The sequence below is a fragment of the Sus scrofa genome, chromosome X (genome assembly GCF_000003025.6).
Source record: "Sus scrofa isolate TJ Tabasco breed Duroc chromosome X, Sscrofa11.1, whole genome shotgun sequence".
Lineage (NCBI taxonomy): Eukaryota > Metazoa > Chordata > Mammalia > Artiodactyla > Suidae > Sus > Sus scrofa.
Window position 1 is genome coordinate 106,069,424 of NC_010461.5, and position 26,511 is coordinate 106,095,934.

At 38.8% G+C, this 26,511-nt stretch overlaps 1 protein-coding gene across 17 annotated transcripts in view; it reads right to left on the bottom strand.

Moving 5' to 3' along the window:
- SMARCA1 (SWI/SNF related, matrix associated, actin dependent regulator of chromatin, subfamily a, member 1) overlaps positions 1-26,511 on the bottom strand; it is a 76,196-nt gene that overhangs the window by 29,463 nt on the left and 20,222 nt on the right. For 7 of the 17 annotated variants that reach the window (XM_003135362.5, XM_021080851.1, XM_005673893.3 and 4 more), the window contains 8 exons: positions 22,729-22,838; positions 20,120-20,346; positions 18,634-18,755; positions 16,085-16,120; positions 14,995-15,147; positions 13,072-13,204; positions 11,360-11,508; positions 8,160-8,279 (listed from right to left, as the gene is read on the bottom strand). In XM_003135362.5, coding sequence (XP_003135410.1) covers positions 8,160-8,279; positions 11,360-11,508; positions 13,072-13,204; positions 14,995-15,147; positions 16,085-16,120; positions 18,634-18,755; positions 20,120-20,346; positions 22,729-22,838 — 1,050 coding nt within the window. The remainder of the gene's footprint in view (positions 1-8,159; positions 8,280-11,359; positions 11,509-13,071; positions 13,205-14,994; positions 15,148-16,084; positions 16,121-18,633; positions 18,756-20,119; positions 20,347-22,728; positions 22,839-26,511) is intronic. The other 10 variants (XM_021080847.1, XM_021080846.1, XM_013986407.2 and 7 more) reach the window with 3 other exon arrangements.

Below are 26,511 nucleotides of genomic sequence, written 5' to 3' on the forward strand. Positions count from 1 at the left end.
AATGAGGAATTTAACTACTCCAAATAGTTGATAAATAGCAGGCACAGCAAGGCTGTAGAAGCGTGAGAAAAGCAAAGCCATTAGAAAGAATAAAAACTTGCTCTGTAAAACTCTAATTCAAAGATACATGCACCCCACAGTTCATAGCAGCACTATTTACAATAGCCAAGATATGGGAACAAACCAACTGCCCATCCACAGACAATTGGTTTAAGAAGATGTGATACAGGAGTTCCTGTCGTGGCGCAGTGGTTAACGAATCCGACTAGGAACCATGAGGTTGCAGGTTCGGTCCCTGCTCTTGCTCAGTGGGTTAACGATCTGGCGTTGCCGTGAGCTGTGGTGTAGGTTGCAGACGTGGCTCGGATCCCGTGTTGCTGTGGCTCTGGCGTAGGCCGGTGGCTACAGCTCCGATTCAACCCCTAGCCTGGGAACCTCCATATGCCGCGGGAGCGGCCCAAGAAATAGCAACAACAACAACAACAACAACAAAACAACAACAAAAAAGACAAAAAAAGACAAAAAAAAAAAAAGAAGATGTGATACAGAGTTCTCACCATGGCTCAGCGGAAACAAATCTGACTAGTAACCCTTGAGGATGCAGGTTCAATCCCTGGCCTCGCTCAGTGGCTTAAGGACCCGGCGTTGCCGTGAGCAGTGTAGGTCACAGACGCTGCTGGGATCTGGCCTTGCTGTGGCTGTGGCATAGGCCGGCGGCTACAGCTCCAATTCAACCCCTAGCCTAGGAACTGCCATATGCCACCGGAGCAGCCCTAAAAAGAAAAAGACATGATATATATGTATATATACACACATACACACACACAAAGCAATACACTGAGCCATAAAAAAGAAGGCAATATTGCCATTAGCAGCAACATGGATGGACATAGAGAATATTAATAAAGTCAAAGTCAAAGAAAAATACTATATGATATTACTTATATGTGGAAACTAAAAATAGTACAAATAAATTTATATACAAAACAGACCCACAGACAGAAAACAAACGTATGGTTACCAAAGGGCACAGGGAGGAAGAGTGGGACAAATTAGGAGTATGGGATTAACAAACAACTATACATAAAATAGACTGGCAACAAGGATTTACTCTATAGCACAAAGAATTACATCCAATGTGGAGTTCCCACTGTGGCGCAGTGGAAACAAATCCGACTGGGAACCATGAGGTTGTGGGTTCGATCCCTGGCCTCACTCAGTGGGTTAAGGATCCAGCATTGCCAGAGCTGTGATGTAGGTCTCAGATGCAGCTCAGATCCCGTGTTGCATGGCTGTGGTGTAGGCTGGCAGCTGCAGCTCTGATTCGACCCCTAGCCTGGGAACCTCCATATGCTGCAAGTGCAGCCCTTTTTAAAAAGCAAAAAAAAAAAAAAAAAAAAAAAAGAATTATATTCAATATCCTATGATAATCCATAATGGAAAAGAACCTGAAAAAAAATAACTGAATCACTCTGCTGTATACCCGAAAGTAACACAGTATTGTAAATCAGCAATACTTGAATTATTTTAAAAACTCGTTTTTATAAGGCACAGTTATACATCCCGAATTCTAAAACTTTGTACTATATACCAAGTTCAGGTGTGCATGCAAGGATGATTTTCTTTTTTGTTTTTAAGTAAGTTTAAAACTTAGCTTTTCCTTATAATTGAGAAGAATTTACACAACCTGGTTAATATTTTATGTCAAAATAAATAAACAGCATCTAATATATGAGGAAGACTAATACTGATTCTGTTAACTCTGTTAAGTGTATGAATTAGGAAATAGCTAAAAGTCATAAATAATGAATATCAACATTACATGCATACATCCCTTCAAATCAAGAGAAATTGTACAATGAGACCTCTTGGTAAGGTGGCTGTGGGAAACGCCAGTGGAATCAGAAAGACCTGAACTTGAAACCAGGTTCTACTACTTTACCAACTGTATAACTTTGAAGAAATTATTTTTTCCATCTGTAAAATGGGAATAATATTAATACCTACCCAGAGGATTAAATGTGACCATATATTGTAAAGCATTTGGTAAACAACCAAGAATTAAATGTAAGTTATTATTAAACATCCAAAGTGGGGTGAACAATGATTTGGCAGCATTACAAAGCTTTCCTCCAATATCAGCTAGAAAATGCAATTTAAAAGCCAAGAGACAAAAGTGACAATATAAAGTTCCAAAGTCTGTAGGTACAGTTTTCCAGTTCGGATAGTCTTCCTGAGTTCACAGTGCCTAGCCTAGTGCCTTTACACAAATGAGGCCATTAATCTACAAATAATGATCCCACTCTATGTGACCTTATCTACAGGGTGAGCTCTAGCCTTGGTATCATATTTTAAGAGTCGATGATAGACTAAGATGACTAGATTGGTTAGAAATCTACACAATTTCAGTGTCTAGAGAAGTAAAGACTAAAGACAAAATGGTGGCATCCACATATGTAAAAGTCTATCTAAGAGGAAAAAAACAGTTCTTTGTTGATCCTGAAGATTAAAACCAATGTGGAAAGTCATAGGAAAGTAGACTGCTACTCAACATAATTTAACAAACATAACTACCTATTTGCAAGTCAATGTCAAGGATACAAAGATGAATAAAACAATCTCTTCCACCAAGAAGCTTATAAGCCAAATAGGACATTTTCTCAGAACCAGAGAATATAAAACAATGAAATGAAATATCCTGAGAGGAGAGGAGTAAGAGTCCCAACATGACGGCATTTAAAGAGAGGCTGGATGCGGAGAGATTTAAAAAAAATAAATAAACAGAGACTGGCTAACTATTCTAGATGCTACAGATGGGATTTCTTAATTACAAAACAGGTTAGACTAAATGACCTTTAAGGTCTCTTAATTCTAAGAGTCCGTGGGATGTGGGTAGTATAACATGAGTTGAGTAAAATGAGAAATATCCAGAATAATGAAACAAGTTTTGTTTTGTTTTTCCCCTCAAGTGGATTAATATGAGATGACAGTAATGGAAAATATATTTTTAAAATAACCAATATTTTATTTGTCTCGATTGAGTGAAAATAAATCAACAATAACTTACTAAAAGTAATATATTTGGCCACTTGACCTATATGTGTTTGAAGGTGTAGCTATTCAAATTTGCAATAAGTAGTAAAGGCCAATTCCTGAACTTTCAAAAACAGACTAAATCATGTGAATTAGTTTTAGATTAATACAAACATATTCGAGTTAATTTATTCAGATTCAATGTCAGTCATTAATTCACCAGGTATGGTTATAAACTAATGGAACTAGTTCAACAAGTCCTATATGAAAATCTACCTCACTGCAATTCCCATGATATGTATGAACGACATTCTTGCGGTTTTTCAATTCTCTTCAAAGCATAATATGAACCTATTTTTGAGAACCTATCTAGAAAATATGGAAAGACAAATTAAATACAATCTCAACTTAGAATATTCAGGGAAAAAAATCTGAAGAGTTCCCATTGTGGCTCAATGGGAACAAACCCAACTGGTATCCATGAGGACACAGGTTCATTCATTCCCTGGCCTCATTCAGTGGGTTAAGCATCCGATGTTGCCATGAGCTACGGTGTAGGTCACAGACATGGCTCAGATCCCAAGTTGCTGTAGCTGTGGTGTAAGCCAGCAGCTGTAGCTCTGATTCAATCCCTAGCCTGGGAACTATATGCCATGGATGTGGCCCTAAAAAAGAAAAATTTAAAAAATTTTTTTAATCTGATTTAATCAGACATTCAATTATAAAAGTACAAATCATCATAGTTGTTATTAAGTTTCTCTGTATCTGTACATCATTATTTTGCTAGAATTAGAAGCACAGAAAAACCTGTTATATTAAAAACAGACAAACATTTTACTAAGCCTAATTCTCCTCTAAGGACGTAGATAAGAAACATCACTGATATTTAGACTTTTCGCTATTTAATATTTTCCACTTTATAAGACACTCTTAATACCAATAAGCCCACGGGAATAATTGTAAAATTAATAAAATCCTTATCACATAATGAGATCTAAAAAGCATATTGGAAAGGCAGTTTCCACCCCGTGCATGCAGGCTAGCACCCCCATCTCATCAGAATAAACCATAAGTAGTCTGAAGTAAGGTTATAAATAGAATAACCACATAGACTTTGGTCAAGATACTAAAAACTAACCAGAAATAATGGTAGCTGCAAAGCATTATCACCATAATACCTGTAATGCAAACTAAACTAAAATGCCTCCCCTCTCAATTTTCAACAAAATCGATTAGGAAGAATAAGCTTTTTTTTTATAATTTTTTAAAAATGTTTTCCCACTGTACAGCATGGGGATCAAGTTATTCTTACATGTATTTTCCCCACCCTTTGTTCTGTTGCAATCTGAGTATCTAGACATAGTCCTCAAGGAAGAATAAGCTTTTTATTTTAACAAATTCATTCTGTCAGTTAAGAAAATAACATCTTTATGGAACAATCTGAGTAACAAAATTTAAAAATACAGAATTGTATTAGAACTCAAAAAATAAGTATCTTTGAGTCCATGCTTATATAAATAAATGAGTACATAAATAAAAAGGGAGAAGGAAGAGCTTCTCCTTACAGAAAAATCCCAATTAATAAACATACATGGAATGAAGAAAATACAAAATTACCATTAGGTAAACACCACAATAAGAACTACTGCAGGCGACCTCCACCAAGAGACTGCTAAAAATCACAGGTGAGGAGTTCCCGTCGTGGCGCAGTGGTTAACGAATCCGACTAGGAACCATGAGGTTGCGGGTTCGGTCCCTGCCCTTGCTCAGTGGGTTAACGATCCGGCATTGCGATCCGGCATTGCTGTGAGCTGTGGTGTAGGTTGCAGACGCGGCTCGGATCCTGCGTTGCTGTGGCTCTGGCGTAGGCCGGTGGCTACAGCTCCGATTGGACCCCTAGCCTGGGAACCTCCATATGCCGCGGGAGCGGCCCAAGAAACAGCAAAAAGACAAAAAAAAAAAAAAAAATCACAGGTGAAAGTTTGAGGAGTATCTCCCCCAAGATATTTATCATTTACAAAAGAAAAAATGGTAACTCTCTGGTGGAAAAACCCAGCAGACACCTTCTCAACTAAGTGATTACGGTTGACATCTCCAGTAATACAACACCATGACGTCGTATGTTCCCTGGTACAATGTACTGAGAAAGACCGACATCCCCTCCAAGGCATTCTTGCCAAAAATGCATAATCTCAGTCACTCATGAGAAAATGTCAGACAAACCCAAAGTGAGAGACAAACTACAAGACAACCAAACAATACTCTTCTAAACTGACAATATCATGAAAGACAAAGACTGAGAATTATCACAGATTAGAAAAACACAAGGAGAACAGCAAAAAAAGGCAAGGTAGAGCAAGAGAATGAGAAGACAAGCCACAGACTGGGAGAAAGTGTTTGCAAAAGATATGTCTGATAAAAGACTATTATCCAAAGTTATGCAAAGAACTCTTAAAACTCAACAATAAGAAAACAATCTGATTTTTAAATGAGCGAAAAATCTCAATGGACACCTCCCCAATGAAATATACTGACAACAAATAAGCAAAGGTAAAGATGTTCAACATAATATGTCATCAATGAAATCCAAATTAAAGCAAAACCACACCACTACACACCTACTAGAATGGCAAAATTCCAGAACACTGATAACACCAAATGCTAGTGAGAATGTGGAGTAACAGGAACTCTCATTCACTGCCCGTAAGAATTCAAAATGGTATGGCCACTTTGGAAGACATGTTGGCAATTTCTTACAAAATCAAACATACTCTTACCATACAATCCAGCAATAGTGCTCCTTGGGATTTACCCACAAGAGTTGAAAATTCATACAAAAAACCTGCACATTAATGTTTGTGGCGGCTTTATTCATAATTACCAAAACTTGGAAGCAACCAAGATTGTCCTTTAGTAGATGAATGCATAAATAAACTGTAGTACATCCAGAAAAATAAATGTTACTCAGCAGTACGAAGAAATGAGCTATCAAGCCATGAAAAGGCATGAAGGAACTTAAAATGCATATTGCTAGGTGAAAGAAGCCAATGAGAAAAGGATACATACTGCATGATTCCAACTATATGATGTTCTGTAAAGGGCAAAACTATGGAGACAGTACAAAAATCAGTTGTTTCTGGGGGTTGAGGAGAGGGAGGGATTAGTATGCAGCACACGGATAGTTTTTAGGGCCGTGAAACTATTCTGGATGATATTATAGCAGGGGATAGCAGTCATTTATTGTTATCCAAACCCACAGACTGTGTAACACCAAAAGTGAACTTTAATGTAAATGATGGACTGTGAGTGATGTTATGTCAATGTAGCTTTAACTGTAACAAATATACCACTCTGGTGTGGGATGTTGACAGTGCAGGAAGCTGGGGAGGGGGCAGAAGGAATATGGGGACTCTTTGTATTTGCCACTCAATTGTGCTGCGAACCTAAAACTGCTCTTGGAGTTCCCGTCACGGCATAGCAGAAATGAATCCCACTAGGAACCCACTAGAGGTTTCAGGTTCAATCCCTGGCCTTGCTCAGTGGGTTAAGGATCTGGCATTGCTGTGAGCTGTGCAGTAGGTCACAGACGCGGCTTGGATCTGGTGTTGCTATGCCTGAGGCTGTGGTTGGAGGCTACAGCTCCGATCAGACCCCTAGCCTGGGAATGTCCATATGCCGTGGGTACACCCCTCAAAAAGACAAAAGCCAAAAAAAAAAAAAAAAAAAAAAAAAAAAAACCTGCTCTCAAAAATAAAACTCTAGGAGTTCCCATTGTGGCTCAGTGAAAACAAATCTGACTAGCATCCATGAGCATGCAAGTTTGATCCCTGGCCTCGTTCAGTGGGTTAAGGATCCAGTGTTGCCGTGAGCTGTGGTGTAGGTCACAGACACGGCTCAGACCTCATGTTGCTGTGGCTGTGGTGTAGGCCAGCAGCTACAGCTCCGATTCGATCCCTAGCCTGGGACCCTCCGTATGCTGTGGGTGCAGTCCTAAAAAACAAAACAAAACAAAACAAAAAAAACCCCTCCTTTTATAATTAGCAAAGTGAGATCCTGGATTATAAACCCTGGAACAGGGAAAGGTCATTGGGTAGAAAACATGTTAATTTCCTAGATTTGATTGGTGTAGCATGATTAATTAAATTGGTAATATTAGGGGAAGCTGAGTTAGAGATATATGTGAACTGTTCTACTTTTTGCAATAAAGTCTCAAGTCATTTCAAAATTACAAAGTTTTAAAAACTTACAGCCATAATTTCAGTTTAAACAAACTAAATAAAACCCCCATTTCTTCAAAAGGCCTTTGCTGTCCATGAATTATATATTACAAGGCATTATTTTTTAAATGAGACCACCTGCAATAAAGTCCTTCTGGCATCTAAGTAACTATATGTTAACAATAATATTATTACTAATATAATTAATACTAAGTGCCACGAATTTTGTTCTAATTACTCTGTGATGTCATTACTACAACCTCCATTTGATCGGTTAAAAAAATTGATTATCCAAAGTCACTTAATTAGTGATAGAGTTGTAATTTCAGTTTCAGAATCCAGGAATTCAACCACAATCCTGTATACTGCTTCTCAAAAACAAAAGTACTGGTAGTAGTGGTAGCAGCAACAGCAAGAATGATGATGATGGTGGTGATAATACTAATAAACCAGGAGTTCCCATTGTGGCTCAGCAGTTAACGAAGCCAACTAGCATCTATGAGGACGTGGGTTCGATCCCTGGCCTCCCTCAGTGGGTTAAGGATCCGGCGTTGCCGTGAGCTGTGGTGTAGGTGCAGACTCGGCTCAGATCTGGTGTTGCTGTGGCTCTGGTGTAGGCCAGCAGCTACAGCTCCAATTCGACCCCTAGCCGGGGAACCTCCATATGCTGCGGGAGCGGCCCTAAAGAGACAAAAAGACAAAAATCATCATCATCATCATCATCATCATCACCAACCAGCAAAATATACTAAAGATAGCCCTTGGGTAAGATTGAACATTCTGACCTCTATCACTCTCACTCTATAGCAGAATACTGTGAAATAGGTAAGTGCCAGTGTTTTTTAGTATATAGTTGTTATGGAAAGAAATGCTAATTTGAGCATCTAATGGTTGAGGGTAAAGTGTTACCTTCTGTTTTTCTCTATAATCTTCTCCTTCAAACTTGTACAAACTTTGTTCAGTGTCCATTCTAAAATTTCTCAGAGAAGACTCTCCCATTTTCTGCAAGCGTTCATTCATCTCTGCGGTCTAAAGTTGAATGCATCGAAATTAGAAAATTATCACCAAATTACTTATAAAAATCTGTGGATTCGCCATCTTTTCAACAGTTAGGTTTTGACACAAAATGTCCAATCTGTTAATTCACAAGGTAAGAATGCAATGCTAACATGAAACTCGAATATAAATTTAATTTGCCCCAAGTATTTTATTTTTTTCTTTTTCAGCCACACCTGCAGCATATGGAAGCTCCCAGGCCAAGGATCGAATCCAAGCCGTAGCTGCTACCTACACCACAGCTACGGCAATGCCTGATCCTTAACCCACTGCACCACAGCAGCAACTCCAGCCCCAAGTATTCTAAATACTTAAATGATTCTTCTGAAGTGTTCTCACTTAGGCTTTCTTTAAAATCTTTTATTATTGAGGATATAGCCATATTATAATTTCTGTGGCATAATTTTAATGGGACAAATGGCTAATGCTAAAATAAAGGCACACTTGGATTAAACAACACATATTGCATGCTAACATGAAACACACACAAGATTGCTCAAAATTCAACATATGATCGCAGATACATGAAAAAGTGCTCAATGTCACTAATCATGGGAAATGCAAATCAAAGCCACAATGAGATATCACCTCGACCTGTTAGAATAGCTATTATCAAAAAGGCAAGAAATAATAAGTGTTGGTGAGGATTTGTAGAAAAGGAAATCCTTATACATTCGGTGGGATTGGAAAACAGTATGGGGGTTCCTTAAAAAATTAAAAATAAAGCTACTGTATGAGGCAGCAATTCCACTCCTGGGTATTAATCTGAAGGAAATCAAGACACGAACTCCCAAAATATACCCGCACCCCCACGTTTGTTGCAGCATTATTTACAACAGCCAAGACATGGAAACAACCTAAGCATCCATCGATGAGTGAATGGATAGAGAAAACGTGGTGTATAATGTATACAGTGAAATACCACTCAGCCGTAAGAGGGAAGGAAATCCTGCCATCTGTGACAACATGGATGGACCTTGAGGTGGTTATGCTAAATAAGTTAGAGGAAGAGAAATACCATATGATCTCACTAATATTTGGAATCTAAAAAGAAAAAAAGAAAACCAAACTCACAGATATAGAGAACAGATCGGTTGGTTGCCAGGAGTGGGGTGCAGGTGAATAGTTATAAAATAAATAAGTCCTGGGGATATACTGTAAATATATGGATGTGGTACATATGAATATATTTATATATATATATATATATATCATCAGAAACAAAAAATAGTCTGAAAGTAAAAATTCAACCAATTTACAGAAAATACAGCAAATAAGTGACATACATGATAAAATACCCCATGGGGATGGAAGGAGCAAAATCCAAACTGTGAGCAACTCGGAAGGCAAACAATCTAGTTCCTTCACCAAATAAATTACAAGGGAAATAATATATAAACGGACGAAGAACCTACAGGTTAAAAAAGATACAGGAGTTCCTGTGGCTCAGGCGGGTTAAGAACCTGACTAGTATCCACAAGGAAGCAGGTTTGATCCCTAATCTCACTCAGCAGGTTAAGGATCTGGCATTGCTGCAAGCTGCAGCATAGGTCGCAGACACGGCTCCGATCCAGTATTGCTGTGGCTATGGCGTAGGCCAGCAGCTGCAGCTCCAATTCAACCCCTGGCCTGGGAATTTCCATATGCAGCAAGTGAAGCCCTAAAAAAAATCAAAAATCAAAAATAAATTAAAAAGATACAGATAACGTATCCACCAATGGCAATGTATGGACCCTACATATAGCCCTATTTTTTTAAAAGCAAGCTACTTCTGAGATAACTGGAAATCTGAATACCAACTGGAATTTGATGTTAAAGAATTACTGGAACTTTTCAGGTGGGAGAGTCCCTTAATGATTGTGTTTCGAAAGTTATTTTTTAGAAATCCATGGAACTGGGGGTGTAAATGGAGCAGGGCTGGTTGATGTTTGTTGGAAATAGTATTAAGTACATGGAGGTTCATCACACTATTCTGTCTACTTTTGCTTAGTTTGAAATTATCCATAATTCGTGAAAAAGGTAAATTCATCACAAAACTGTAATATTCTAAAACAGCTTATTATACTTTAACAAATAATGCTTTAACAAATACAAACATACTTTAACAAATACAAAATATACTTTAACAAATAATTCACAAAATGTTCACAAAAGGTTTTCAGTTAACACAATGTATCAGCAGATAATTTCTAATCCCATGAAAAAAAAAAGTCATAGAAATGCAGTCCTGGATTACCTATTGTGGCTCATTGGGTTAAGAACCCAACTAGTGGAGCTCCCATTGTGGCTCAGTGGTAATGAACTTAACTAGTACCCGTGAGGATGCAGGTTCAATCCCTGGCCCTACTCTGTGGGTTAAGGATCTAGCATTGCCATAAGCTGCAGTGGAGGTCACAGATGCAGCTTAGATCCAGCATTGTGCGTTGCGGCTGTGGCATATGCCGGCAGCTATAGCTCCAATTCAACACCTGAGAATTTCCATATGCCATGGGTACAGCTCTGACAAAAAAAAAAAAAAAAAGGAACCCCCAACTAGCATCCATGAGGTTTGGGTTCAATCCCTGGCCTTACTCAGTAGGTTAAGGGACTGTAATATATGTTGTAACTCTCAGATGCAACACAGATCTGGCATTGCTGTGGCTGTGGCGTAGGCTGGCAGCTACAGCTCCAATTCGACCCCTAGCCTGGGAACTTCCATATGCCACAGGTACAGCCCTAAAAAGAAAAACAAACAAACAAACAAACAAGTGAAGTCCTGATACATGTGATCAAACACAAAATTTATCTGGCTTTTAAGAAGAATAAATACCAACATTAAAAGTGTCAGATATAAGGTCACTCATTTTTAAACTCTGGTTCTTAGTCTTTCTCACCAAAAATTAAACTAAAAAAAAGTAATTACCCTTGTACATAAATCCACAAATTCTTAGGAAGAGCATGAGTCACTTGAAATATGCAGTTTGAAACATGCATTTGAAATAACACAATACAATAATCATGCTGAAGTGTGTTAATTTTAAAGCAATCCATCATGAACTGCCGTTTTAACTAACCTTCCTTTCCCCTCTTTCCAGAAGAGTTGTAATGTCTTCATCTGTCAGCTCACTTTCTTTAGAAGCAAAAACATGGGTGGCTCCATGACGTATCATTTGCAGCATTTCTTCTTTTGCCATCTTGTTAGACTGTTGGTCGATGAGTCTTCCTAACAATAAAAATAAAAGTTGCATATATTCAATGATATACCAAAGAGAGCATAGCATAATAGTTTTATCAGACACTAGTACATTTAACCATAAGTAAAGCTTTAGAACAGAAAATTAGTGAGCTTTCAAGTAAATTTTTAATGAACAACCTTGCAAGGTTTTCTTCTACCATACCTTCTATATCAATATGAATATCCTTCTATAAAATTCAGTTAAGGAGTTCCAGTCATGCCTCAGCAGTTAACGAACCCGACTAGTATCCATAAGGAATTGAGTTCGATCCCTGGCCTCACTCAGTGGGTTAAGGATCTGGCATTGCCATGAGCTGTGGTGTAGACACAGCTCGGATCTGGCGTTGCTGTGGCTATGGTGTAGGGCCAGCAGCTGTAGCTCCACTTAGATTCCTAGCCTGGGAACCTCCATATGCTGCAGGTGCGGCCTTAAGATGACCAAAAAAAAAAAAAAAAAATTCAGTTAAAACACGGAAGGACAGAAATATTTTTTCATGTTCAAACTTCATTTCTCAGATTATTTCTCTGTATGAAAAGGCACCCTCAGCAGTACCGTTGTGACTCAGAGGTAACAAACCCGACTGGTATTCATGAGAATGCAGGTTCGATCCCTGGCCTTGCTCAGTGGGTTAAGGATCAGGCAGTGCCATGAGCTGTGGTGTAGGATGCAGACGCAGCTGGGATCCCAAGTTGCTATGGCTGTGGTGTAGGCCAGCAGTTACAGCTCTATTTGACCCCTAGCCTGGGAACGTCCATATGCTCCAGGCATTCCCCACCACCACCAAAAAAAAGAAAAGAAAAGGCACCCTATAATACATAGGATTTTTTATTATTTTTTTTTCTTTTTCAGCTGTCCCAAGGCACATGGAGTTCCCTGGCCAGGGATCAGATCCAAGCCACAGTTGCAACCTAAGCTGTAGGTGCTGCAACGCTGGATCCTTAACCCACTGTGCCAGGCCGGGGATCGAACCTGCATCCCAGTGCTCTCAAGACACCACCTATCCCATTGCGCCTCAGTGGGAATTCCTCTAAACACAGGTTTCTAATTTTTTAAACCAAACATTTTATGTGCTAAATAATACCAAGTACTTCAAAAGAGATGCCACTGACATTCAACTATAAGCTAGTGATGTTCAACTAACTACTCCATATATTGAACGTGAGGCTTCAAAATAAAAAGACTTAAATCAGCACTTTTAATTTTTAAAATTATTTGAAGTTTTACTGACGTATAGTTGATTTATAATGTTGTGATCATTTCTGCCACACAACAAAGTGATTCAGTTATACATATACACACATCCATTCTTTTTTCAGGTCCCTTTCCCATATAGGTTTATCACAGAATATTAGGTAGAATTCGCTGTGCTATTCAATGGTCCCCACTGACCCTCCATTCCATATACAACAGCGTGCATATAGCATTTTTTAATTGACTTTTTTCTCTAAGTTTGCAGAGTTTGGTCAACTTTCCTTAAAAGTAATCTCCTTTAAAGAAAACTGCATGTATTTTTGCAAAAAGCACCTAATTAAGTTTACATGTATAAATACCTTGTTGTATGACAATTGAGTCAAGTCTCAGTTTTATCTCAGCTCTTTCAACAATCCTTTCTTCAACAGTATTGTCAGTGATAAGACGAAACACACGTACTGGCTTCTTCTGACCAATACGATGTGCCCGATCCTAGTAGAAAGAATCCTTATATAAGACATTGGGTATTCTGGGTAAAATACATGATATAATCACCTTATGTTAGGAAATTCTGAAAATAAAATTAGTTCCTGATCTCTCAAGACCTGCCACTTTTGAAAGGAGGACAATGAACATTAAGAATATCTAGAGACCCCTGGGAACAAAAAAATCTGCAAATATTCCAACATACCATTAATGGAAACTTCCAGAAGGACGACGGACAAAACCCCTTTAAGATAAGGACTAAAGGGAGCTGAAAGCTTCTAGATTAAGTTACTAAGTAACTTGAAGCCACTTAAATACAAACATCTTCCACACTAGCAAGGAGTTTTTTTAAATGAGGGGCAAAGTAGTTAACAAGGATTGCTATGGTGACAAAAGTCAGCTTTCTCTCATCAGCAGGCAGTTTTTTCTGCTTACTGGGGCAATTCATGGATCTGTAATAAAGGGTCATAAAAATTAACGGGATATTAATATCCTTACTATAGCGTCTAGAATTGGTCTTATGGTTTACACTTGGTAAAAGTGACAGGTGGCAAGTTCTGATAACATGTAAACAGCTAGGGGGAGTGTTTTTAAAACACAGAAGCTGCCAGAGCAAATAGGTGAAAGAAAGGAAATAGGTAGTCAAGTAAAGAAAACCAAAGAAAACGAGGATCAAAACAGCCCTTGTAAAAACAAAACAAAACAAAAAACACACAGCCCTTGTGCTAAATATTAAAACACTAGATCCAGTAATGGTTTCAACACAGCACACTTACAAAGACTGCAACACCCTTACACATATTTGCATTTCAAACTCAAATCAGTAAGTCATGAAAAATCGGCTATATTCTAACACTTTCAAGGAAGTAAAGTGTTATCATCAACAGGTTTTCCAGTTCAGTAACACTAATTTACTGGGGCTTACTCCAGCTTAGTCATATCAAACAGGGAGTTTGGTACCGTGCTAAAGTAGCAATAATTATGCCAAAGCATGTGGCTTTTAAAATGTCCCAATGGTCAACATTTTTCAATTCTCCATTGTAAAAGAAAAGGAAGGACTCTTAAGCTTTGCTTCATCTGGCATATGACTTTAACTGATTCTAAAGACAGTCAACTGTCCCATAAATTCTCGGGATTTTGACTGCATAACTATTTTGCATCTTTTTACTTCTGAAATTATATTTATCTTAAAACTTGAGTCACAGTGTCTGAAGTTGTAGCTCCAGTTCAATAAATGAAACCATAATGAAAGGTAAGAAATAGCTCCTTGAAATTTTTTAAAGAACACAACAGTTTCTGATGGTGTCCTTAATTAGGCAACAAATGTTTTTCTGGAATACATTCCTTTGTTACCTTTTTACCTTCTTGACCTAATTGTTTTATTGCAGAAGTTAAAATCCTACCTCTCCCAATGTCAATGCTAAGAATTTCAGTATATTTAGTTGTTAGGCAGAATAATATTGAGAGGCTAACTTTTAAACCCTTTTCATTAAAACACATGTACGTGCCCTCTTCAATATTCAAAAGTGGGGAAAAAATGACCTTTCTGTTTCATGATAAAAGCCAAAGTCGACACAAACGCAACAGTTGGATTTGGCATATGTTTATTTTTTTTTGTTCAACCTGTTTTTGCAATTAGCATAGCAACTTTGTTTTCCAGGAAAATCTAACTTAACATCTACAAAATCTCCCAAAAATTGTTGTTACCCTTTTATCATAAATTACCTTTGTGCTATGTAAATAACAACAGTTATCTGGGCTAAGATAAATTTCTGACATCATTAAAGATTACTAACCATTGCTTGTAGATCAACCTGCGGATTCCAGTCTGAATCATATAGTATAACGACATCAGCACTTGCCAAGTTAATTCCGAGACCTCCAGCCCTGGTACTCAGCATAAAGATGAATCTGCTACTGTTAGGAACATTAAAGGCCTCTATTGCTTCCTTTTTTAAATTGACACAGGAGATGGAAGAAAAAGAGAGAAAAATCAAATTATATTACCAGAGTCTTTACGAAAGAAATAAACATTTTTACATGCATGTTCAAAACCCCACTTTATAATACTCTCCCATCTTCAAAAATGTTTAAGCATCCATCTATCTATAAACTATACTGTGTGTACAGTAAAAAGTATATTACATCAAGTTCCTAATCTTTAGAAACTTACATCCATAAAGACAAAGACTAATCACAAAGATAAATTTAACTAAGCAAGTAATAAGTCACTTCAATTGTTCTAAAACAGTAATAGTGAAAATGCTTTAATTGAGTAAGAGCTGAAATATATCAAGGGGGTAAAATGTCAGATATCCAAACTTCATTCCCATTAGTCTATGAAGGATTAATTTAAAAATGTGTAGTTTAGAAGATCAACCAAGAGAGAAAAAGGTTTAGAAATGGGAATGAGATCAACAGATAAAGGGGGAAGTAAGGAGATTTATTTCCATACGGTGAAAAGGGGAAAACAGGGAAGTAATGAGAAAAATCAGGAAGGTAATCCAGGGATATTCAGTAAAGAGTCTTAAAAATTAACAGGATGTTAATATCCTTATTTCATAAAGATCTCAACAAATTAATTAGAAAAAAACATTAAGACCCCAACAGAAAAATGAGGGGGAAAAAAGAACACACAATACACAGAACAAATACGAATGGCTAATAAACACAAGAATAATGTTCAATCTCACTAGTAATCAAATAAATGCAAATTAAAAAACATTAATACCATTTTTTGAAGATTAAAAAATGATAATACTCAATGTTGACGAGGGGGCGGTGAGACGGGCACTCTCATACATTGCTGCTGGGAGAGTAAATTGGTACAACCTTTCTGGAAAGCAATTTGGCAATATGCATCAAGAGTCTTAAAAGTGTTCATACCCTTTGACCCAGTAATTCCACTTCTAGGAATTTATCCTAAGGAAATAATCAGAGATGGGCACAAAGATTTATGTATAAGGACTTTTACTTCAGCATTATTTATACTAGTGAAAAATTGGAAACAACCTAAATGATCAACAATGGGGGAAAATTTATTTAATGTATGTACACAGGATGAAATAATCACACTAAAATTATTTTACAATGATTTTTTTTTACTGATATAGGAAAGTACAACATAATTTTGAGTAAAAAGTATCAGAATACTGAACTTCATATGCAGTGTATAGAGTATTATTTATGTATTATGTATGCATAAAAATATTGGCCAGAAATACTTCTATTTTCCGAATTTCCTTGGCAATCATATACTATTTTTATAATCACAGAATACAGGAAGTTCTATTTTTAAGGAACGGAATGGCATGATCCAAAGTTGCAGGCAGAGAAGGTGGCTCTGCCGCAGGCCGCGCAGCATGTAGAAGGGGCAGTACAGAAAGCAGCATGATGTAGTGAGAGGCAATTTGGTGTAGAGGAAATAGCAAAACCCCTGGGCTTGAATCGTAACTCTACCATTTATCACATATGTGATTCTCAGCAAGCATTTAACCTCCCTGAGACACAGTTTCAAGTGGAGAAAATTATGCCAGATACTTTACTGGGCAGCTAGGGGAGTTCAGCTGCAACTATAAGCTGCCTTCCTTTCCCTACAAAAGTGAGGAGACCAATAAGTAAAGGCTACAGGAAGTAGCTGCGTTTAGCTGCAGCAATGGAGAAAAGGCAAATCTGAGCACTATTAACGGCTTGCAGACAATTCAAGTAAGGAATCAAAAGAGGTCTTTCCCTTCTTGTGGGGAAAATAGATGAAATGCTTGCCTAAACAACAACCTAATGGGAAGGCAAAGCATTTCCAAAACAAAATGAACAGCTCTCATTTTCCTATATCTAAAGTCAAAACACGTGACTCAAAGTCTCTGAAGGGAGAACATTATTTGACATTTAATAAATCGGATAATTTGGGCATAATTTTAAGTAATTAATACCCACACTGTTCATGAGCAGAGTGATTCGTCAGACATGCAAATCGGCTATTTGAGATCAGAAAGCACCCACTCTTCTGCCTGACAATCATTCCAGGAAGAAGGGCCATCTTGAATGGCTTATGTCTAAAGTAGATTTGGAGAAACCCATTCTCAGGAATAAATCAGTAAAAGCCCAAAAAAGCTTCAAGTTACCATTTCAGAAAGAGTAAAAGACTACAGAGCAGGGAACGGTGTAAGCTTTGAAACACCCTCACGTTTATAAATATTACCACAGCTGTTTCCCCATGGTGGGTAGCATGAAAAGGGCCTTGCTCCTGCTGTGGACATTATCCTATGCTATAGGTTTCACAGAGGAGACATGCAAGGGACAGAGTGCCCACCGCAGCTATGGAAGGAGAGGGACACACGCTGAGAGTCTGTGGCCTGAGAAGGAGTCCTGGAGAGGTAGACAGGCCCGTGCACAATTTCATGACCTGTGGTCTATACTGCGCTACATAGGACAGAAATTATGTCCATACCTATAATATCCAATGATTCTCACAAAGCTGTCAGGAAAACAGAAGCCTAGGCATTAAATATCACCCCTGTAATATACACTTTAAAAATACTGAGGCTCAGAGGATTAAATAGCTTGCACACACTACAAAGTGGTGGAGTTGGTGCTAAAACTCGGGTCTTCTGAAACCAAGTTCAATGCATTTTCCACTATACCATTAAACCACGATCACTGCCCAGAGCATGAGTATAGACTTAAAACAGAGGCCAAAGACAGAGCCCTGAAGGATCACAGAAAAGAGAAGATAAATTAGCAAAGTCCTCCCCAAAGAGTGCTTTAAAGGGTTTAAAATACATTAGACCCCTGCCATTCATGAAAAATAATCTAAAAATCTTTAAGAATTTCCAAATTAGAGAAAGATACCAGGTGCTAGGTAGGCTTACTCACTAGCTATGTGACTCATTCCTACACACCAACCTTTCAGTATTCCAAGATCCAAGTACATGATAAGCACCTATTCCTGTGCTATCCCACTTCAGTTTTAGAAAATTCCTCTAAGACTGAGATCATTCCCTTTACAAATTACTGTCTCATGAGTCTTTAGGGTTGTTCATAAACTGAAAAAAAATCTCAACCATTAAACTCCATGAATGGCAAGGGTCTACTGTAGGAGGCAAATCAAGAAAAGAAAATGACACAGAATCAGGGGTCAAAGAGTAAGCTAAGAAACAGTCATCAAAAGGCCAGAGATAGCAGGTTAGAGCAGATAAGGATGTAACGATGCAGTGTCCTTTAGATAAGTGAGGATGTCTTTGAAGACCTTGGAAAGAATGATTTGCAGAGAGTTAGTGCGATGGAAGTCCAGCTGAAGATCTCAGAGGGAAGTGGTAGTGAGCAATTCAATGCACCTAGCTAAAGAAAAGGCCAAAATTCAAAACTACCTAATGATGAAAAACATGGCTTAATCGAACTCTGCTTTCTGAAGTCTTATTTTATTTTCTCTTCCTCACCTCTCTTTCTTCGTGTGGAGTTTGTCCATCCAGTCGACAATACTCATAACCACGCCACATACAATAATCCTCCAAAATGTCCAGCAAGCGAGTCATCTGGCTAAAAATGAGAACCCTTGATCCTAAAACATTTCACCAAAAAAAAAAGCAAGTTATTCAACATGTATAAAACTAACTTGAAAGCTACAAAAATAAAAGTAAACATTAAATGCCCTGTAAATATACAGCACATGAACATTCCACTAAATATACGCACGCACGCACGCACGCAAACACCTTCAAGGAATACCATACAGAAATATGCGTTGTTGGGCTATGCATTTTTAAGGCCTTCAAAATCCTCCACACATATGATTTAAAGTCTGCCTTTACTCTGACCTGAGGATGTTTCCAGTCCCTCATCCTCAGTAGATAAACCCCCATACTGCTTCCAAGATTGTCTTCCTAACATGCAAGTCTGATCGTGTCACTCCCTTTCACAGCCAAATCTTCCATGAGCCCCACCACCACCTTCAAAGGAGCCCAAGCTCCTTAAAGCGTGGTTTTAACGGCCTTCAGTAATAGCCCCGCCTAACTTCCCAGACTCATCCATCGCCACTCTACCCAAATACCATAAGCTCTGCATTCCCTCCTTGCACACCTCTGCTTCATTGCTCAGGGAAACCCTTCCCCCTCCTTAATTTTTTCTTTTTAGGGCTGCACCTGTGGCATATGGAAATTCCTGGGCTGGGGTCAAATCCGAGCCGCATCTGCAACCTTCACCACAGCTCACAGCAACACCCGGTCCTTAACCCACTGAGTGAGGCCAGGGAGGGAACCCACATCCTCATGGATAACAGTCTAGTTCTTAACCCACAAAACCACAATAGAACTCCTTTCGCTCCTTTTTCTCATGGTTTACTCCTACACATTCTCCAGTGCTCACCTCGAATGTCATCTTCATGTAAACTTCCCCAACTCCCAGTCTCTCAGCTTATGGCAGCACTCATCACAATGAGCTGCAACTGCTCCTCACTACACTGTCCTTTGCATCTACAAGGCAAGGACTACTGTATGCCCAGCCCGTAGGACAACTCCAAACAAACAGTAAGTATTCAGAAATGTTTGCTGAACAAGCGAAGGAATGAAAGAAAATGATTGGAGTTCCCTTCGTGGCTCAGTGGTAATGAATCTGACTCATGAACATTCATGAGTATCCATTCATGAGTATCCATGAGGATGTGGGTTCAATCCCTGGCCTCACTCAGTGGGTTAAGGATCTGGCATTGCCGTGAACTGTTGCAGATGTGGCTCGGATCTGGCATTGCTATGGCTGTGGTGTAGGCCGGCAGCTACAGCTCCGACTCAACCCCTAGCCTGGGAACCTCCATATGCCTCGGGTGCAGCCCTAAAATAGCAAAAAAAAAAAAAAAGAAGACAAATGATTATGCAAAAAATTATTCATGTACAATATTATTTCACATTAATCTGAACATTTGTAACTCACCCTGTTCTTTGAGTTTGGCCAACAGTTTATCAAGAACTACCATTTTACCACTGTTGCTAACAATGTGCTCATCAGTGGTATAGGGTGGACCAGGCTCAGCACCATCAAACAGGTAAGGATGATTACAACACTTTCGAAGCTGCATCAGAATGTTTAAGAGTCGCATCTTGTCCATTTTGCCAGCAGAGTTTAAAACATCAATATCTTTCATCAGGATTTTTGTATACCTAAAATTTTAAACTATAATTAATCATCAACTATTAAAAAGGTTTAATTCCATAACAAATGTCCCTTTGGTGATCAGCTTAGATTCCTGTTTACAAATAAACAAAAATATTTGATTTGAGATTAAATCTGATCAGCAAAACGAGTGAAGATTTGAATATTTTAACTTGTATGTTGCCTATAAACCTGTTTCCTTCTGCTTTATCCATTGCTAGAAATTACCATCAGCAGATAACAATTCAGTAACTATCACTGGTAATTATTTAATAACTACAATATATGCTGAAAGTCAGTATCCAACTTTTATTTGCTTAAGCTAAAAACAACTGTAACTTCTTATACCTGTCTTCAGAGGTGGTTTTTTTCCTGATCCCATAAACATTTTTATTGTCTTTTCTACACCTTCACCCAGGGGAAAACAGACTTACAAATCCACCTGGACAGTAATAATATTTAATTATAACAATGAACAACTTGTACTGAGTGCAAATGCCAGGTATATGAATCATCTTGTTAAATGTTCACAACAACTCTGAGTTAACAACTAGGGTCACCCGCATTTTATAGATGGAAGGAAATTCAGGCAGCTAAAAGAAGTAAAACAACTTAGAGCCACAGAAAGAGTTAAGGCCAAGGTCTGATCTTACATCTGAGTCCAATGAAACATACTCTTCACCACTACCCTATATGGACTTCAATAATAGAAAAGTTACTAAATATTATAAGCGATCTAACTTTTTTTGGCCACCCCGCAGCATGTGGAAAGTCCCAGGCCAGGGATTGAATCTGTGCCACACCAGTGACCCAAGCTGCTGCGGTGACAATGTCGGATCCTTAACCAGCTACACCACAAGGGAACTCTCATAAGTAATCTAATTATTCTTTATATAAGCAACACTTTGCATCTCTTAGTAGCATTATTACATTATTAACATGTCTAATTTTTATCTAATTTATGATTCCTTGTGACTCCTCTTGTCAATTTCCTGCTCTGCTTGTATGTTTTTAAAAGTATAGTTGATTTACAACATTGTGCCAATTTCTGCTGTACAGCAAAATGACCCGGTCATACATATATATACATTCCTTATATTATCTTCCATCATGGTCTCTCCCAAGAGATTGGACATAGTTCCCTGTGCTATACAGTAAGACCTCATCGCTTATCCATTATAAATCTAATAGTTGCTGGGAGTTCCCGTCGTGGCTCAGTGGTTAACGAATCCAACCAGGAACCATGAGGTTGAGGGTTCGATCCCTGGCCTTGCTCAGTGGGTTAAGGATCTGGCACTGCTGTGAGCTGTGGTGTAGGTTGCAGACGCGGCTGGGATCCTGTGTTGCTGTGGCTCTGGCGTAGGCCGGCAGCTGTAGCTCCGGTTAGACCCCTAGCCTGGGAACCTCCTTATGCTGCGGGAGCGGCCCTAGAAAAAGCAAAAAGACCAAAAATAAATAAATATAAATAAATAAATAAATAAATAATGTAATAGTTTGCATCTACTAACTCCAAACTCCACTTGCATTTATCAAACCATTCCAGCTTTTTTTGTAATTCCATAATCAGATATTTTTGTTCATCTTATTATTTATTATGATGATTTATTATTATTTATTATTTTTACTGACATAAAAAGCAAAAATAACTAACAAATGTGTCAGTGACATTATCTCCTTTAACCCTGGTATCATCCTTATAAGCTAAGTATTACTAGCCCATTTTACAGAAGGGAAACTGAGATGACATAACTTGTCCAAGCTAAATGGCTATTAAGAGGCAAAGCATAGGAGTTCCCGTCATGGCGCAGTGGTTAACGAATCCGACTAGGAACCATGAGGTTGCAGGTTCGGTCCCTGCCCTTGCTCAGTGGGTTAACGATCCAGCGTTGCCGTGAGCTGTGGTGTAGGTTGCAGACGCGGCTCGGATCCTGCGTTGCTGTGCCTCTGGCGTAGGCCGGTGGCTACAGCTCCGATTGGACCCCTAGCCTGGGAACCTCCATATGCCGTGGGAGCGGCCCAAGAAATAGCAAAAAGACAAAAAAAAAGAGGCAAAGCATGGACTCAAATACAGTCTGATAGACTCCAAGGTTAAATAAAATACTCACCACTTTTCTATTAATATATCTGAACTACTTAACTATTTAAATGTAATATAAAAATTCTGAACTAAAGGTACAACTGAATCACTACAAAGACAGGGTTTTTTTGGCCACGCCCACAGCATGTGTAAGTTCCCAGGCCAGGGATCGAACCTGTGCCACAGCAGTGTCCTGAACCACTGCAGTGACAACACCAGATCCTTAACCCACTACACCACAAAAGAACTATCAAGATAATTTTTAATAAATCATTATGCATAAATAAATTCTAATGGAAATATAACAGCTCACCATTCTCGCTGCATTTTACTCAGTCCCAAGTAAATCTTGATTTCCTTTTTAGGAGGCAGGCTCTTCTCTACGTCAGTTTTTATACGACGTAACAAAAATGGTTTTAAAACCTATAGAGTGATAGTTTTTATAAAAGTTTATAAAACATTCAATATTATAACATTTATTTCATTGACAACTCACTAATGTGAAGTTTACTTCCCACTGTATAATCTTAAAAATACCAATACCAATTGCCAACTTTCTTGGTAAAAAAGAACCAAATAATGGCTCATCAGAAAATCATAAGGGTACTCAAATTAAACATTCATGATTTGATGGCGCGGAAAACATTAAAAATTAAGACAATGAGATTACTGACTATTGAAGAGGTACAAAATAACCTTTTAAAAATATGATGTCATATAAGATTTTTAAATATTAGAGGAAATGTGAGGTCAGAGTATGGATCAGAAAGTCTCTAAAAGTGAAATAAAAATTCAGACCATTTAAAAATGGTTCCATGTTAAGGAAGCTATGAATGAAAAGAGAAAAAAACAAGAAATAATCAGTGTACTGATTGTGATAGAATCTGCCTAGAAGTGCAAGGCAGATTCTATCACAAGAAAAAAACATCTCCATAGTACCTGCAATGTGCCAAACACCACACCATGAACCTTAGATGGAGTATTGAATCCTTATGATAGATCTTTAAAAGGGAAAGATGATTATTTCAATTTTAGTATCATTACCAGAGTCACTCTGCTACTAGGTGGTAGAAGCAGAATTCAAACCCAGATTAAGCCGATTCTACATTCAGCTCAGTCCCCGATTAGCTGTTGAGCTAGGCAAGTTCTGTAATTTTTCCAAGCCTGTTTACTCATCAATTCATATATATATATAGCGTATATATATATATACGCTATATATATATATTATGTGTTTATGCTAAGCACCTTTACATGGGGATAAAGATACCTATTTCCAAGGCTGCTATGACAATGGGTGGTACTACATGTGCAGAGCTTAACCACAGTAGACATTAGTAAGCGGTAGCTATTATTACTAGAGATCCATGGGAGGTGAGGAAAAGGGAAGTGTAAAAGAAGACCTCTGGTTTCCTGTTTGGGCCTCTTAAATTTGTCTAAGTGGCATTTTTAAGAATTGAAACTGCCTATGAGACATTTAGGCAGAAGACTCCGAAGGCAGTGGGATATTTTCCTCTCCCTGTCTCTCTCCTAAGTCTTATCTAGAGCTCAGGAGACAGGGAGAGAGAAATTTGGGAGTTGTAAGTATAGAGGCGGTAGCAGAAACTCTGCAAGTGAACACCCAGGGACAGCATGTATGCAAAAGAGAGTCAAAGCCCCGCCAAACAATAAATTTCCAGGGACAGAGAAAGAAAAGTCCCTAAAAGGGACTGATCAAAGTACCCAAAAAGGTTAAGGGAAAAATCCATTCCATAACCCAGACACTAAGCACGAAAACACTGAAAGCAGGAATGGTTAGCATTGCTCAATACCACAGAGAAGCCAGGGTGCTGACCAAAAGGTATACCCTCAACTCAGCAACAAAAAAACTACAAACACTTGTGAGATAAATTTCAGTTGTATTAAATGAACAAAATCTATGCATTAAGGGGTGAATAGGAGCCAGCAGAGACAGAGTAACCATTCCCCAGACAGAGCTAACCAAGTTCCTGCTGTAAGAGGCCCAGCGGCACTACAACTTGTGTTGCAAGATTCTTAGAAAATTTGTCTTCTACTCCTCTTCTGCATTCTTACAATAAATTCCCCATTACATAAGGTAATTTGTCTCTTGACTTGCTCTGCTTAACTCTAAATAAATATTTACAACATGATGACTGTTGGGGCTTCAAGTCAATAAATATTTAATGAGCAGTTACTCTGGACCAGGCACACAGGGCACAATGTGGTGGAAAACAGACAGGGTCTCTGCCACATGAAGTTCACGTTTTGCCAGGGTAGAGGGGAGGAGAGGGACAATGCATTTGTTTTTGAATTGGAAAGAAGTCTTGAGATTCTCTTTTAAAGTAGCAGACAAGGGGAGTTCCCATCGTGGCGAAGCAGAAACTAATCTGACTAGGAACCATGAGGTTGCGGGTTCGATCCCTGCCCTCCGTTGCTCAGTGGATTAAGGATCCGGCATTGCTCTGAACTGTGGTGTAGGCCAGCAGCTGTAGCTCTGATTCGACCCCTAGCCTGGGAATCTCCATATGCCGTAGGTGCGGCCTAAAAAGCAAAATAAAAAATAAAATAAAATAGCGGACAAAGGAGTTCCCGTCATGGCTCAGTGGTTAACGAACCACTAGTATCCATGAGGACGCAGGTTTAATCCCTGTCCTGGCTCAGTTGGTTAAGGATCCGGCACTGTTGTGAGCTGTGGTGTAGGTTGCAGACGCAGCTTGGATCCTGCGTGGCTGTGGCTGTGGTGTAGGCCGGCAGCTACAGCTCCGATTTGACTCCTACCCTGAGAACCTCCATATGTCTCGGATGTGGCCCTAAAAAGACAAAAGACAAAATAAATAAATACAAATAAATAAAAAGAGCAGACAAAAAAATAGCAAAATGCATCTGTATCCACTTCCTCACAAATCTCCACTAAGCCAATTTTTAAAATTACAGGTGTACATTTTTTCGGCCATGCCTGTGGCATTCAGAAGTTCCCAGGCCAGGGATCAAACCCTCACCACAGAAATGACCTGAGCCACGGCAGTGATAATGTCAGAACCTTCACTTGCCAAAGCCACCGTGGAAGTTCAATACATGTACTTTTTTTTTGGTCTTTTTTTTAGGGCCACACCCTAAAAATAAAAAGGATGGTCAATAAAAAGGACAAATCAAGGGGTAGAAGTCTATAAGGAAGCAGGAAAAGATGAGATCCAGGGTTCATGTTGGCAGAATTAGCCACAGAGAAAGACAACCTCTTCCACTTAAGCAGAAGGAAGCAGATACCCTTGGAAGATGAGTATCTTTGAAGGAGTTCCCACCTAATGACTCCCTATTTTTCTCTTGGATAAAGGAAGGATGTTACTCGCTGAGAAAGGACAAGGGCAGGGGACACCTGGGTTAGAAGTCTTGGGGGGACTAGAGAAGGTCTGAAATGGCTGCTATGGGAAATGGGAAAGGACGCTGAAGAAGGCCATGGTAAAGGATCACCAATAGCATCCAATCTCAGCTTATGTCAGGGAACATGAAGTTGTAGTGCGTCCAACCTGTACAGTGAGAATAGTATTTTTTATCAGTGTTGAGCAACCCCAGTACAGAGCAGGTCACTCTGCTAGTAAGTGGTAAAAGCAGAATTCAAACCCAGGGGACAGAGACACTGTTACATAATTCCAGTTTAGGGCTTATAGGGCAGAAAATGGCAGGTCAAAAGAGCAAGGGAGTTTGAAATATTGGCCAAAAAAAAAAAAAAAAAAAGTGGTTCAAGTGATAGAAAAATGGGCTCATTGCTGGACACAGAAAATGTAACAACAGAAATGGGCTGATGGGGGAGGAAGGGAGTAGGGGTCCAAGGACTGGATGTCTCTCTCACTCACAAGGCATAACGTGAGTGAAAGAGAAGGATACAAGAGGCTGCTATCAAAGAACAGAAAATTGATGTTCAATGAATGTGAGGGAATCACTTGGTAATGAATAAATGACAGAGAACAGAACGGGCAGGGAGTGGACTTGCAAGATAACTGGAGCCTCAAAGGAAGAATTCTACACATGACCGTGGTTTCGAAATGACACTGGGGAACTAGGAGAATACTGATGCAGGACCTGTGGGGCGTGGGAGAGT